The 16,341-nt window shown below is 36.5% G+C and overlaps 1 protein-coding gene across 2 annotated transcripts in view; it reads right to left on the reverse strand.

Annotated features, from left to right (window-relative positions):
* The window catches only part of LOC107271089 (ubiquitin-like protein 3), a 49,060-nt gene extending 33,070 nt beyond the window's left edge, over window positions 1-15,990 (reverse strand). The window contains exons 1-2 of one of the 2 annotated variants that reach the window (XM_015746694.2): window positions 15,611-15,988; window positions 2,584-2,692 (exon numbers count right to left, since the gene is read on the reverse strand). In XM_015746694.2, coding sequence (XP_015602180.1) covers window positions 2,584-2,692; window positions 15,611-15,640 — 139 coding nt within the window. In that variant the 5' untranslated portion in view covers window positions 15,641-15,988. Of the gene's footprint in view, window positions 1-2,583; window positions 2,693-15,610 lie in introns of both variants that reach the window. The other variant, XM_015746695.2, reaches the window with a different exon arrangement.
* Between the last annotated feature and the right edge of the window lie 351 nt (window positions 15,991-16,341).

The raw sequence follows: 16,341 nt of genomic DNA on the forward strand, positions 1-16,341 counted from the left end.
GGTTCGAAAGAAAATTAAAAAACTTTGTATCACAAGGAGAATCACAGCTACGCCGTTATACGCATCCATTCTGTCGTCTTCAGTCGCCATCAGTGTAGAGGAGAGGCCATAAAGAATGCAAAACAATCTTTTGTTCACCGTCTACGCGAGTGCATTGCAGCTCGTGGACACCATTTTGAACATCGCTACAATTAAGATTCGTAAATTTTGACTTGTCAACAACATTGGTTGCGTAATAACGGCGTAGCTGTGATTCTCCTTGTGATAAGGAGTATTTAGTTTTTTAATTTTCTTTCGAACCAGATGAAAAAAATGTCATGTCCTTACATGTGCCGGATTCGTCTTGAAACCCTCTAACAGACCGGCGTAAAAAAATTATATGTTCAGTTGCAAAAAATTCAAGGTAACCTTGAAAAAACCTTAAAAAACGAGTTGACCAGTAATTTTTCACTATCACGTTAAAGCTCTCTTGAAACCATGCAAAAGCTGATAAAAACATTTTCGATCGGACTGCTAATAACAAAGTAATCTCTACTGTTCACGCTCCGTGGTCCACCCTGTATGTATTGGTAAAAGTTTTCAACTAGCAATAATCGCACCTCGGTTCACCACCAAAAATCGTTAGAATACAAGAGTTCGCTAGACTTTGTCAGCGTACATGATATCCCGCCAGAAGGGGACCAGGAAACAAAGGGGTGGTTTTTGTAAGGCATTCAACCGAACGTTATTGAAACGATTAAGTTTTTCAATTGATAGATAAAAAGAGCTTTATAATAATTGGAAAGGCAAATTCAAGCAACATAGTGCCGTTTTAATGAGAAATTGGTTGCACCTGCATAGGAGTGGTTCAACTATTAGAGGTTTCTTTGAAAAACGCAAAGACATATAATCCCCTACTTTTTTTAGACCTTTCAAATGCAATTGATTTCATTTAAATCCGATCGATAGTTTTTTTTAATTAAAGTTTTGCAACTTTCGACCCCCATAAATTACAAAAATGTTCAGCACACTGCTTCAAAGTATTGATTTCAGAATGCGGGGCTGGCGAAAATATCAATTTTTACATTTTTTTTAAAATTGTACCGACTGTGAATTACTGCACAAGTTAGCACAGAGGTAGCACAATTTTCAAAAACGTTAAATTCGAAAAATGCTCTGCTAACTTCACACAGGTACATTTTTGGTTACATGCGTGTGTGGCAGACACCTCCCTTTCATGCGACGGCAAATGAGAAGGATGAATAAATGCAACTGTAATAATTAAATTCTATCTCACAGAAGTATAGCGAATTTGATGACCCTCAAAAACCACGTTAAATTTCAATATTAAAAGTTTTCTTAATTTTTCATTATTTTGTCAAAATAATGATAGATATTATTTGGTAGAACTCGAAGAGCACTACAGTAGATGCTCAATACTGACAATTAGTCGGGACCTCAATGGTGAAAATCGAGGAGGCGCACGGTCCAGTCCCTTGTAAACTGTGCAGCCTCTCTCTTGCACTCGACAGGGTCGTGACAAGCAGTACGAGCTGTTGCACCCCTACAATGCGTGACGCCCGTACCAAGAACATTAAGCCTTAGACGCTCCTGAAGCAAATCCCCTACCACGAACAAAAGAGTTGCCGACCGCTAAGCTTGAAATGGAACGTGGCGAGAATTAATGTAGCCCGAATTGAGAAACCACTGTGGTTGGAACTGACAGAATTATGGCCGGAACTCGTCTGCGTATTGTTCAAACTCGCAAGTAAAAATTTATTTTCGTAGATAATCAATATTTCGAGATTGGGCGACTCAATCTTGGGCAAATGGCAGAACTCGACAAATTATGGCCGGAACTCGTCCAGGTATACATGGAACGGTTATATAAGGTACCAAATGTTTTCTTCATATTTTTAAATACTACTGCTCACACGTCGCTGGCCAATTCTAATATATACATTTTCTACCCTTCACCTTTTCTGTTATTTGATTATATTTATGAGATACTTGTATATCGTCTTTCGTGTAAAAATTTGCTGCAAGCCAAGTCTATTGGAATTCAGGATACTGTTGGTTAGCTGTGATTGGGTTTGAAAATAAAAGATAAATGTATTATTTAATGATAGATACAATAAATGCTTCTTTTCGAGTTCACTCTTAATTTCTTTCTTACACAATTTACGTTAACCTTATTAGCCTAGACAAGCACTACGTAACAAGAGGATGACTCTAAAGTCCAATCGATACCAGGACCGCGCTTCCACTAGTGTACGTGCAGAACTCAACTGTTTTGTTCTTTAGACTAATGTCGCATTTTTTATCTCAAAGGAACGAATATCCATAAGAAAGAACTTGCAACAAGTCATTTCCATGATATTTTAACTTCCTTCTCCAAAAAAACTAATTCCGGAGATTAAAAAGAGGAAATTCATTCCTTAACATGACTTCTTGGCATGAGATTTATTCGTCTATTAATTTCTTATTGCATGAGAAATATAGATTAGTTTATATTTTGAATATCTTTTCAAATTAATATTTTAAATTAATAATTAGAAACCTTGAATACACCACATTGTAGAAAAGTCTTATATGATGTCCTACCTTCCGGCCAGTTCTCGAACACATGTTGTGCTATGTCTCCCGCCGAATCACTTGGGCTGAATAGGAACTCTTTTGTCTTACCGCTGACAAGAATCAAGCGTAGATTTATCTGAAAGGAAATAGTAAAAAATATTTTTAAATGAGCTATCTTTTTTATTATAATATCGCACATGAAATCCGGCCAAGTATTATCCACGATATTTATTTTTTAAATATCGGAACCAACTGTTATATACTGATGTGATAGCCACGACAACATTATTTTGGCGAATGTGGAACTTTCAAACAGGAGATGCTGGATATCTGAAAACATAAATCTTCCATCTATAGCAGAATCTTAATCCTTCCGCAATTTAATCGAAACATTTTTCCAATCAAACGGCTATTTCGCGATTAGGCTACAATTTGTAGGATATCGAGTTCCAGATTAAAATGACATTTACAGGACTTCCGGTTTCGATAGAACGCATATACAGAGTTCAAAATATTCTGTATTCTGCATGAAAGCGCGTATTCTTATGGGAAATATTGTGGATGAACCAATAAACCTGCAGAGTTCAAATTTACAAGAAAGATTAAGTTCCGCATGTAGATAAAACGGCGCAAATATTCAAAAACTTAGTATTACATGTTCTTTGTATTCACAAAATAATTTTTTGTTTGTACAAAAAATCCTTTCTCAGCAGCTATTCAAGTAACTCTAAGCGAAACCAAAATAGTCGTCTTGAAAATCGAAATTGTCCGATCCACGCGAAACTTAATTCTTAGAGATTGTCAGTGTCACTGATTCCGAAATTGAAGTCGCATTTTCTTTATGAGTTTTTTAAACTACAACATGTATTTGTCTATTAGCTCCCAACTCAGCGTTGACGTTGCGCGGCTTTCAAAAGGATGCCGAACAATCAGTGCCAGTTACTGCTCCATTAATAACCCTAACTCATCATACGTGGTCCGGTGAACCGGGGAAATTACTACTTTTTCACCTGTTCTTCGTGACACATTTTTTAAATCAATGTTATAACTGTTAAACACATTATTCTCGCTATTGGATTGTAGTTTATTTTTTTTTAGAGTCTGGTGTTCTGATTTCACTATAATTTAACCCAAAAATACGCATTTATGCAAAATGATACGAAAAATTAGAAAAAAAAAAAAAAAAAAAACATTACACTCAGAGAAATCGGGATAGTTTTGATAACTATTAAGTGACAGCAATATAATAATGGTATAACCAACTGTTTTTATAATTACTTCAACTTTTTTCTTTGTTAACGTGACTACCTTCGATTGGTTGCAATAATTATTTGAGATCAAATTTATTTCTCGCCTTTCTTCAACTAATTTAAGTTTGTTCGAACAGCTATCGCCTTTTGATACCACACTTAGAGAAAAAGATGGTTGAGACAACTATAAATTTGTAGTTAAATACCACATCAACTTTATTTTTTATGTTACTTATAGTCAGTGCAACTGCAGACGATTTTTATTAGAACAAAATTCATTGTTGCGAGAACTGCTTGTATGAACTTATTAGTACCGGGAACTATGAAGCCTGTTTCATGTGACTAGCATGGCAGTATTATCATCTATATACGACTTAACTGTCAAAAACATCGTACATGTAACTATAATCATATTTTTAAACGTGCTGAAAGTAATGGGTATTGCAATACCCATAGTCACATGAAACAGGCCTCGTAGTTCCCGATACTAATAAGTTCATACAAGCAGTTTTCGCAACTATGAATTTTGTTATAATAACAATCGTCTGCAGTTGCACTGACCATTTATAATTAGTATAAGTAACTAAAAAAATAAAATTGAGGTGGCATTTAACTACAAATTTATAGTTGCCTCAACCATTTTTTTCTCTGTCTGTAGTGACGACAAAAAATATATAAATGATAAGAAAACATATCTGTTAATTCAAAAATACAAGAAGTAAGAAATACCTAAAAACAAAAAATACAAAAATCAAAAAAATACGAAAAGGAAAGAAAATGCACTTTAAAATCCAAATTTCAAGCTTCCCGCGGTAAAGTACGTAATTAGGTAATTATGTACTGAAGTTAATGGCATAATAGTAACAAAGTCTATCAATCATAATTATTTTTTATTACAATTCCTTTCGACGAACGTTTGTTCCTCTATTTTTCTCTATTCCATTTTTCTCGAAAAATAATAGTTTTATAATAAAAACGCATATGACATAAAAGATGTAATTTTTTACAAGCTACAATTTTTACTTAAAACTTTTTTCTCTAAAATCAATATTTATCGAAACAAAGATGAAAAGTTTTTTTTTTTTCTTGAAAAATGGTCATTTTTTAAAATTATTTTTGCGGGTATTTTTACTATTATTTTCGTCATCAGCACGTCAATATACGTTAGAATACAAAAAACCATACTTTTCGGCGGTATGTAGTTTTCGAAACTACAACCTCGAAAAGTACTTTGAGCCTACCTGAGTCTGTGCGCAAATAAAAATAATATTAACTCTCGGAGGACCAACATTTTTTATTTTTTATTACACAGTATATCAAGATGAGTCAAATTTGAGCCCAATAGATAATTTCAGTTTTTTGCTTGTTTACTCTCGTTTTACTTATGCATGGAAGGGCTTACGGACTAATTCTAATATCTTCATGAAAATCTTTCGCTATCTGAAAATAGTATTTTTAACGTAGAAAAGAACTCGTCAGGACCTTCCGACTGTTTGGCAATTTTAATAGAAAGTCCGAAACACCGCAGTTTAGCATTGCGTGTTAACCTTCTGAGGATTAAGCGTCCTGGAATGAAACGGCGTGAACGAGGCGTCCGGTCGGCAAATTACGTCATATCGCGTGTTAGGGTTGGTGCCACGTGTCAGTGTAAGTATCCACGTGTGATACGCACTACATGATATGCAGTGTCGTAGTAAATAAATAAATACGATGAGGTTTATACACTTTCTCGTGCGGTCGAGAGTCGTTTTCTCTGAGCAATACTGCGCTGTACTACTGTACAGTCAACCGCATTAATGGTGACAACGGTAGACGCCGTACGGTGAGGTAAGAGAGGAGGTTGGGTGGTACCTGCTCGCGTATCTTTGCCTGTGTGTGCAACGCAGAAAGCGCTACGGTGCGAGCGAGACGCCAGAGCGTTGCTCGGTGCGTCGTTGTTACACAGCACGAGTGTAAGCGAGACGCCAACAAGGCCCCTCATGCGCAATAGGGAGCTTGGTGGGGGACTGCTCGTGTTCGGGCGCACGCTCTTGCTCTCTCTCTCTCTCAGACTAATGCTCTATGACGAGGACAGCTAGTACTCGATAAGGAACGAGAAGTCGCTGCGCGACTCTCAACAGTGCGAATGAGATAGACTTTTTAATTACCCATCCTCGTCACACACAGCGTTAGTGCGAAAAAGAGAGATAGTGGTGCGACCAAGCGTCATTAATGGCGTCCAGCTTGTCGACGCAGTGCGGTGAGGTAAGAGATAAGAGTGGGCGGTGACTGTCGACGGTGCGAGCGAGATGCCAAACAGTCCGTACTACGGTGCGCCCTTTTCAGCAAGAGTGTACGCGAGACGGCAATACCATCCCTGAGTTGCACCTAGGAGCTTGGTGGGATATCTACTTCTCTGCTCGCCATAAACAGTATGTCCGGACACCTGTTCTTTTTTCTTTCTTGCATTAACTCTAGCTACCCTGGGCTAAAGTAATAGGTCAGCATTCGTGCTGATTCCATATCTTTTTAAATATAAATAATGCAAAAACTGTTTAAGAAGAAAAAATGTAATTAAACACTTTCTGGTAGACAATTAAATTGTTTATAAAAAAAAATTTGATCCTCGAAATTTTTTTTAAAGATGGCGTCTTCGGCGATATGACAACTGTCTGCTAACCAAGGGTTCGGTGTAAGTACGTTGAGGTTACGTTCGTGGTGTGCAGGCAGAAGGGCGTAAGTTTTATGGCTTTCATATAAGATTACACTCTTTTGGAACGCACTAGAGAAACAGGAGATGTCTACGATTACCGTACGTGTTTCCTACGTTTATGAAATAATTGTTGGTCCTGAAAAGGACCAGTAAGCGAATCTCGCAAAGTATTGCGCACCATAAATTCCAGAATTAATAGCTAGTCCAGTAACCGCCTCCGTCGTTTACCTGATTCAATCTATTAGGAATCGAACCGACCAAATTTTCCAAAAACAAAGGATTGTGCCGAAGCTCTTCCCAGATGCTTTTGGCATATGGCTGACTATGGACGCTCTCGTCCTTTCCCTATCGGGCAACCATCTTCTAGTCTTCTCGGCCCAAACATTTTCAATGATTTTTAGGTTGGGTGACTTTGCAGGCGATTTGCAACTGAATTTCGGGGTGCGCCGAAAACCAATCACGTGTTTTGCCTGTGGTACGACACGCGGCGTTATCCTGAACCAAGCGAATTGTTGGCATGGTTCCTGGAAGATATATCGCGCGCACATTCGGAAGTAGTACTTCCTCAAGTACGTGAATATACTCCGCAGAGTCCATACGTGGAGTAATCTCCAGTAATTTGCCGATAACGTTAACGCTGATCCAACCCCACACTAGACACTATATGTATACGTCCGCTGCGATCATGCGGAACAACGTATTTCGGGTCCAGCCAGTTATCGGTTGGTCGCCATACGTGAAGACGATGGTCAACAGAGGACACGAAGACTTTTTCGTCTGTCCATATCGACGTTTCCCACGGTTCACGATGCGTCAGTAACTCCTGCAACGCGAACGCGACGCGCTCTTCTCTATGTTGGGGAAGCAACGAAAATTTGCGGGCTGGACGATAACAGTGATAGCCAGCTTCTCGTAATTGGCGACGGGCGTTTACTACGGACACAAGTTACGGTTTGCGGAAATTCCGGACATCGATAAAATGGCGATTTTCTGCCTTAGATGTCTTCCGCGGTTTCCGATTTCTCACACGGGGATCGTGCAAGGCATGATTTCCGCCTCGACGGTATATATCAATCCACCACAGCACAGATTTTTCACTGCACTGGACAGATTAAACAATATCGGCGATGGGGACACCAGCTTGATACAAACCGATTATTCGTCCACGCTTCTCAACACACAATTGCGGTGCCATGATTTCACTTGAAGAATTCATTCGTTAGAATGACGGTCGCTAGAAATTAGTCCATCATACCTGTTTCGGATAGAACAGTCTATGTATCATCTAGGCCAGCTATCGTTAATGCCCCACCAAGCTCCCAGGTGCGACTCAGGGATGGTATTGTTGTGATGTGCGAAAAAGACGCACCAGTACGGACTCTTTCGCATCTCGCTCGCACCGTCGACAGTCACCGCCCACTCTTATCTCTTACCTCACCACACTGCGACGACAAGCTGGACGCCATTAATGACGTTTTGTCGCACTAACGCTGTGTGACGAGTATGGGTAATCAAAAAGTCATGTCGAAAAACCTAGGGCGACCACATAGGAGTTTCAACATATAACCTAAAAAAGTCTATCTCATTCGCACTGTTGAGAGTCACGCAGCGCCTTCTCGTTCCTTATCGAGTACTAGCTGTCCTCGTCATAGAGCATTAGTCTGAGAGAGAGAGAGAGCAAGAGCGTGCGCCCGAACACGAGCAGTCCCCCACCAAGCTCCCTATTGCGCATGAGGGGCGTTATTGGCGTCTCGCTTATACTCGTGCTGTGCAACAAGGACGCACCGAGCGACGCTCTGGTGTTTCGCTTGTACCGTAGTGCTTTTTGCGTTGCACGCACAGGCCAAAATAGGTGAGCAGGCACCGCCCGGTCTCCTCTCTTACCTCACTGCACTGCGTCCACAAGCTGAACATTATTAATGACGCTCAGTGTACACGCCTGTCCCCAACTCTTCTCGTTCAGAACGCGAGAATCTGCTTGTTTAGGCAGTGAAGATTCAGGTTGATCTTCAGAGAGTTATTTGTTTGCAAATTTTTTTGTGCTGCGACAATATGTGCCTTTCAATAGTAATTTCTGTGTTCGTAAAGTCTTCCTTTGAGCGCATCGTAGGAACTTGGAACTAAAATTAAAAAATGGTGAATTTATTGTTCCGGTTCTCCAGTGTAACACAGTAGAATCTCTTATTCCTACTCTACCATTTCACGTAGAAACCAGCGGCAATCACCCGTCGAGAGGACTTCCGATGCATAAGAAAACAGGATCAGTAAATCGAGTTGGTGCCAACAGCCATTTGGCTCCAAAAGACATTTTCATGCTAAGATTCGAGAGTTTTGGCGATATCAGATCGATGGCAGGATTCTACTTCACCGTTACAATTTATAACTGTAACATGGCTAATTGCACTCATCCGTTAAAGTTAGTTGATCATCGCGGACTACCCCGAAATCTTAAACGAGAGACGTAAATTTTGCTTAAAAAATGTAAGTAGAGAGACCTTATGACTTCAGGTGACTGGGAAGCGCAAAACAATAATTTTGAATTTACAATCATGAAAATCGTAAATAACAAAGAGTTGGATACATTATTTTTATCGAACTCACAAGGACGCAGATTTATGTAAATTCCACAAATACTGAAATGACACTTTTCTAAAGAACAATTGTGAAACGAAGAAATAAAATGCATGCAAAATTTTAGCACAAGCATGTTTCGTCAAAACTTTAAAAAAAATGTGCATTGCCTTTGTACTAGAACTTATTATTACATTTTTATGATTTACAATATTCCATTTTGGAATTAAAAAGTACTCCCCAGTTCCCTTAAGGTAGTTAAATAACGAGACGAATACGCTTCACGCGAAATAGGACATTAACTTGTGGGCTAAGACATTTTTTAATGAAATTGTGGAAAAACTTCATACAGCATCGCATGGAACGAACATCAATCCATACATACTACTGTCCAGCAATGGCTGAGAAAGTAAAAATCTGCCTCCGTACTTTTCTCTTTATTCTGGAGTGATGATTTCTGCTATTTGACTATGGAGAGAGAAATGCAAGTAATTCCGCAGTTGAGTTCGAATTTAACGAATTAAAACGTCGCTTGCTTAAGAAAAATGTTCGGCAAATGCGCGTGGATCTATTCGTAACATCGCATTCGAGATCCTTTTCTGGCAAAGGAAAATTAGCTCTAGCCAAGAACGATAGTCAACATGATTCGATTTGAAAGCCCGAAAATAGTAAAAATAACGACCTTTCGTCGATTACTGAAGAAACGGTTGAGCCAATGATCCACAATAATATTTTCAAAGATATAAGTTGCGTAACTGTATCGAATGAATCAAATTTGATTTTTACATTGCAAGATAGAAAGAGGTGTAGTTGTAGCCCTAATCCAAAAGTAGCCAAAATATCGTTATCGCTGTTAGAAAAAAAAAAATAACTATCGTTGGAAAATTTAGACAGTTTAATTAATAATACTGGCGAATTGGCAGAGGAGCAAAATTGGAGGAACAAAAATGAATTTCAGAAGATAAAATGTACCTACTGGACTAACAAGTGTGTAACAAAATGAAACAATCGTTAAATTTTTAAGTTTTTAGAAAAGGGGAGCCAACTTCACACAGGTGTCCACTGATAAGAATTTGACTAATTGCAAGTCCTCCAGTAGAAAAATTTATTGAGTGTGCCAGCAGTTCATAGATTTCTACAAAATGACTATAAGAACTCACTTAAGGAGGGACGCCACTATGACGGATCGAAAAATTCGAATTTTTTTTTGCATTTTCTTAAAAGTATGTCAAGAAAATTTCAAGTCAAAATTCCAAAAATTGACTAAGTTACAGATAATTTAGTGAGAACATATAGTGCGACCGGTTGTGACTCACAGTCCAATGCCAGGCAGGTTGCCCGCATCTTTCATAATAGATCAAATTTTAGATCTTTTTCAATAATTAAATAACTGTTAACTTAACCTTCGCACACTCTTGAAGTGCGAATTATTGGTAAGATGTGCTGGCGGATTTACCCAAAATAATAATGAATACGTCGATTCATTGGTGTGGCAACTAGCATCAAAATAAAACTCCATTTTTAAACGCATTTTTCTCGAAACGAATATTTTCGGCCATGTCCCAAGCGAATACTTAAAGACTGATGAACTGATTAAAATTTTCTTTTTAATTTTCGTAATCACAGTGAATAAGTCTGTGTGTGGCCGATTTAAAAAAATTGAAAAATTACTATTTTTAAGCCCGTTTAAATAAAAAAGTCTTAAAAATTAAAAATTTTTCAAACTGCCGCCATTTTGTGGAAAAAGGCCACGCATAACGATAACTAAATTCATATAGATATTGGCAAAATTTTAATTTTATTTTGAGATAACCCTTCACCAAAATTTCGATGGGACAATCAAGAGGAATTTTTTCTTATGATTACATAGAAGCTTATAACTTTGTAAATTTTTAATAATTTTCAATAAAATTGGTACTAAAATAGTTAAATATCTACTCAATAAAGTATCCTTTACGCGATCCTTAAATAATTAATTCTATCTGTAAAAAAATTCCCAAAAATTGACAATTTTTTGACCTGTCACACTGGCGGGGAATGGAACTTACTTTTTTATGTGTTAGTATATCACACGGGAACAAGAGCTGGAAGAGAGGAAACTTTTCACCTAAAAATGTCCTTTTAGAAAGTTGTGTCATTAAATTGATTGCACCAATTTGAAGCGTTTTGACAAAAAAAAACTTTCCCTGCGGAGCCCGATTTTTGAAACATTACTTAGAATATACATAAAACAAAAGTGAATACTGACAGTTTGACAGCCTATAGACGTGTCATGGCGCCACGACAATAACTTTGCTGTTCCCTACCCAACACTTGTCACACTGTTGCACAGCACGCAGGGAAATTTTACGCGTATCAACTTTACACCTTAGCACTGGGAGTTGCTACCGTACAACAAATTTCGAGATTTTTGGATGCGAATATGGAGACATCCATCAGTGCGCCGACTTGCCACCCCTAAAACTTTAGACTTTCACCACGGCGAGCGCTAGTAGTAGCACGTTTAGTGCCAACGTGCGCCAGTGGTGCCCATTTCTTTCAAGACAACTTTAGTTAGATGGTTTTTATACATATTAATTGCAAATTTTCATATTAATACACATGCCACTATGTCTTCTCAACCACAATGTCAAATTTCTACTGTTCAAAGCAGATTCTAAGTACATACAGTAGAGAAAAGTTTATACGGAATCTTTTCACTTCCGCGTAATCAGCTGTTGAGCATCACTAAAGCGCGATGTTACACAGCGTGGAAAAGTATAGTCGCGTGTTTCCACGGTTTGCCACAGCGCACCGTCAATTTGAACTTCGGCGATCAGTTCCATTCCCCCTTAATTTATTTAGCAGTTTGCGCATATCCGATTTTATATGGCAAATTGATTTTTTGTATTGTTTATCCGAAAATTATTTTTTGACAGAATCTGAACGTGTGTTGTACCCAAAACCTATAGGAAATTCTAGATCTCATCGAAAACTATTCACAACTCTAAAAAAATATAATTTTGTAAAAAAAAAAGGAGGGTTGACTTATTCTTTCAAACTTTATAACAAGTTGATAACGACCAGAACTATTGATGGAAATTGTTAACCTGTTCAAAATTACGATTTTTTTTTAATTATGGGAGCGCCGTAGAGATTACCCTCTGTGCCCCCATTTCTTAAAATCATATTTTCAAATTTAATCGACATCATTATTGTTGAAAAGTATCACGAACTCTAAAACTCTTTCGAAGTCAAATAGAACTCTTTTTTTATTTACGTGGTAATCTTTATAAAATTAAAGAAGGGAGAAAGTGGGTGTCATCATTTTAGAAACCACTATTGCACCTCTCTCAATAATAAATACGAGAAATAAGAACATGTCGAAATATCATCGGAAGTTGTGTGTAATATAATGGGATTGCCAACACATTAACTATAGGAAGAACCCTTGGGGTCTTCATGTCCAAGATATTTTGTTTTCAGATCTTTTTGCCTAAATTTGGATTTAAAAAAATATTTGCTTACTGTTTTTATGTAAAAACTCCTATATATTATTATAGAATTTTTTCAAATTTTTCAATTCTGTATACTATTGCTAAACAACTTGTCAGAAACCACAGACACTAAAGTGGCTGTTTAAGCACGGGGCTCATAACATCTTTCTAAGCTTAAAAGGATAATACATTAAAAATTCGTGTACTCATAAATGTCGGCAGGATGTCACTTTTCAATGCATGAAAGCAATATTTTTTCAATTAAAGTATTACACGTTGATTATATTAGTAAACAAGATACACGTGCATAAAGTTGGCACAGCTGCTTCAACACGTCACTTAAAGTTTCGTAGCTAATTATTTGGTCTATTACCAATTTTCTTGCTTTAGCCATTCAACTGGAAGTAGTGGTTGTGGCAGATTATGTCTAAAGTAACTACAGCCACATAAGGATGAATAAACTCTTGACAAACAGAATAATGAAAAGTGGAAATTTTAATGCGCTTAGTTGCTGCTAATTACGTTTTCTATTTCAAATATTGTCACTTTAACCACTTCTTCGGGTCGGAAGTAGTGGTTATGCCACAGTAGGTTAAAGCTCCCACAGCTACATATAAAAAATAGATAAACCATCATAGAATAGCATAGTATAGCATGGCATTGCATTGCCTTTATTTTCGCAAATTAAACTAAAACATACGTCTGTACTATTACATCTGATTATACGAACGTCAGTTCAAATGAAATTGAAACTCAAATAATGAATGCGGACATGTAATAGATCTATATCACACGGTCCAAGTTAAATTTTAACCTATGTTCGAAAAATCCCGGCCTTAAGCTGAGTTTTCCCATTTAAGTTTAAGCCTAAACTTTACCGTGCTTATTCTAGATTGATTGTCACTAGTTAAATTAGCCAGTCACAAACATTATGTCGTTAGTATTGAAGGTGTTTCACGTATTATTGAAAATAATTTAATGATCTTGAAACTTTAACAGACAGTACCTTGAACTGAGAAAAGTATGATTCACAAATTTTGAGAAGTTTCATTATACAGTTAAAAGGTATTAACTGTGTTTTTATACGTGTTGAAATGGAATCGATGCAAAATTTATAATTACTCAGTAAAGATGCAGTCTACAAATGGGTCATGGAATTTTTTAATGAGTACATTAAGGTGGTTCCCCTAGCACCATAATAATAGTATTCCAACTTCTGGAAATTCCATGTACATCGTTCATTATAAAAATATTTCCTGCGTAAGGTATTATCTTGTATCTATCCACATGCTTAAATAATGCAGTGCAAAATTATTTAAAAAAAATAAATATTTTCTAATTAAAAATCACCATAGTAATGTTCGATGTAAAAGACGTGTCTCCTACAAGTTTCATCTGCCTTTACCGTCTGGAAGTGGAAAAATCTCGAAAAAAATGTTGCTATTTTAACAAGCGAAGTACATCTATATAGTGCATTTTTGGCTATTTTCATTCAGTGTATCTCGTAAGGTAGACGGTAAATAGATTTGAAATTTTGCATGCTCGATCGTTAGTTAAGCACCTCCCAAGAAAATATACAACATTCAGATCAATATTTTATAAGTGCTGAAGTAATCGAACCACCTTAATATTTATTTAGGAATCTCATTAATTGAAACGCATTTCAATTTACTATGTGATTTTTAATATACTGTTAATTGAAGTCAGAAAACTGTCGTTTTGTCGCGGCAACATCGCAATAACAGCTGAGCCCTCGTGTATATATAGATATACATATAGATATAGACCTGTTGTGTACCCAACACGTTTTTCTCACATTTTTTAGGTTATCGAGTGCAAACGGTTTTAATTACTAACACCTTAAAATTTATTTAACAAAATAATTTGGTAATTAATTTTGTATATTTAATTTATTGTTTTTAAACTTTATTTTATACAATGTCTTTTGTATATGTTAAATATGATGCTGAATATAACGTGCAAAAGATAAATCAGATTTGTTTTGTATAATATAGTCAGGCTGGATTCTCAGACGAAACTGTCGGCAGTTTTTAGAAATATACTTATATTTAAAAATATATTCATGTAAATCAATAATAAATGCGTTATTAAATATTAATGTATACTAGAAACAAATTTATGCACTTTATTTCAATATAACTAACTATCGATACAACTACTTATTGATTTTGACTAATTTTTGTCACTGTATGTATACAGTGTCAGACAAAAATTCAAACATCAAATACCCTTAACTAAACTTTCGTTTAAACTTGAATGATAAAACTAAACCTTTTTACTATAATCCAATTAATTCCAACAAATATTTTAAGCATTAGATTACTTTCTGTCATGATTTATTGATAGGATATAGATCAAATTGTGATATCACATTTTCTTACTCACGATTAAGCAATTTAAGTATTTAAGCACTGCATTTTAATATCTGTTGACACAAATGTAGAATCCTAAAGCATATAACCTTTGTATCAAAATGAGCATGAAATTTCATAACGTTAATTATAAATACCTTTTCGTAAACATTGTTTGTAATAGTGTATTACAAACATAAAAGAGATAATGAAAAGTATGGCAGTGTAAAGGAGTATGGATATGTCATGACTAGGTCAAATTATATATAAAAAAATATTGGACTAGTTAAGATGGATAAATACCAATAAAATGTAAAGAAACGAATGAAGAAAATAAGAAAAACAAAAATGAAACACTGAAAAAGAATACAGAAATAGAAGAGAGTAAAATAAAGAAAAATAGTAGAAAAGAAAAATATGAAATAACAAATGAATAAATAGTAAGGAAAAAAAATGGAGGGTAAAACATATATGGGTAGAGTATAAAACGTTAGGAAAATAGTAGGAAATAAGAAGAGAAAAAAACGTAAATGAGAAAGAAAGAGAGAAGATTATCAAGAGAGTGGATGATAAAAACAGGAGAATAAGAAAAAACGAGATCAGGAAAATTGGGAAGTGCCAAGGTAGGACGGAGGAGGAGGAGTGAGGAGGTACTAGGGTGCGGTATGGCATCCCTGAAACAATGGGGCTTACCTTGTCCGAAGGAATATTTCGAGAACTCATGGTAACCGTTGAAGAATCAAGAGTAATCCAGAGGCCGTGTATAATAAGACCAAACACCAATTTTTGAATGGCACTAAATAGCAGATGGTGACAGATAGCGATAAAAGGCCAGTGTGCAACACGCTCGATGAAAACACACTCACTCACAGCTCACTACACCATTTCGACGCGAGCCACTCTTGCTCGATCCCTCTCCGCAACCTACTATTACTTAGACATGTCGGGCACGAAGTATTTGAGCAACATTTTGCGAATAAAACGCAAAATTACGTTACACTTCCAAATCACACGCACAACCGCTCCAGTGTCAAAGCCAAACACACAAAATGGCGTTTTTAATTTCGCATAGCATTCTGGGAAACGTTCAGTCATTTACAATGCGATACACTAAAGATTGGAAACTCATCTTTGTTTCCTGGTTAGGTCTAATAACGGTCACGATAAAGACGCCTTCCCAGTAACTTTATTCGCTAACAGTGGTTTCCAATTACACGCTTGTGTAGACTTAAGTCGACACACAGCTATCTCATTTGTAGTTTTGCAAATATTTCAATGGAGTCAGCGAATAATGAGTCTCTGTATTAACACAAGGCGACACAAGTTGGATAATAGGAAATCACCATATGTGGTCACTATTTACTACATTTTCATCCTATGTGATTTAAAGATTAACCAATTATGTACAACATTAGAGAAGAATG

The sequence above is a fragment of the Cephus cinctus genome, unplaced genomic scaffold (assembly GCF_000341935.2).
Source record: "Cephus cinctus unplaced genomic scaffold, Ccin1 Ccin1_scaffold0885, whole genome shotgun sequence".
NCBI classification, from domain to species: domain Eukaryota; kingdom Metazoa; phylum Arthropoda; class Insecta; order Hymenoptera; family Cephidae; genus Cephus; species Cephus cinctus.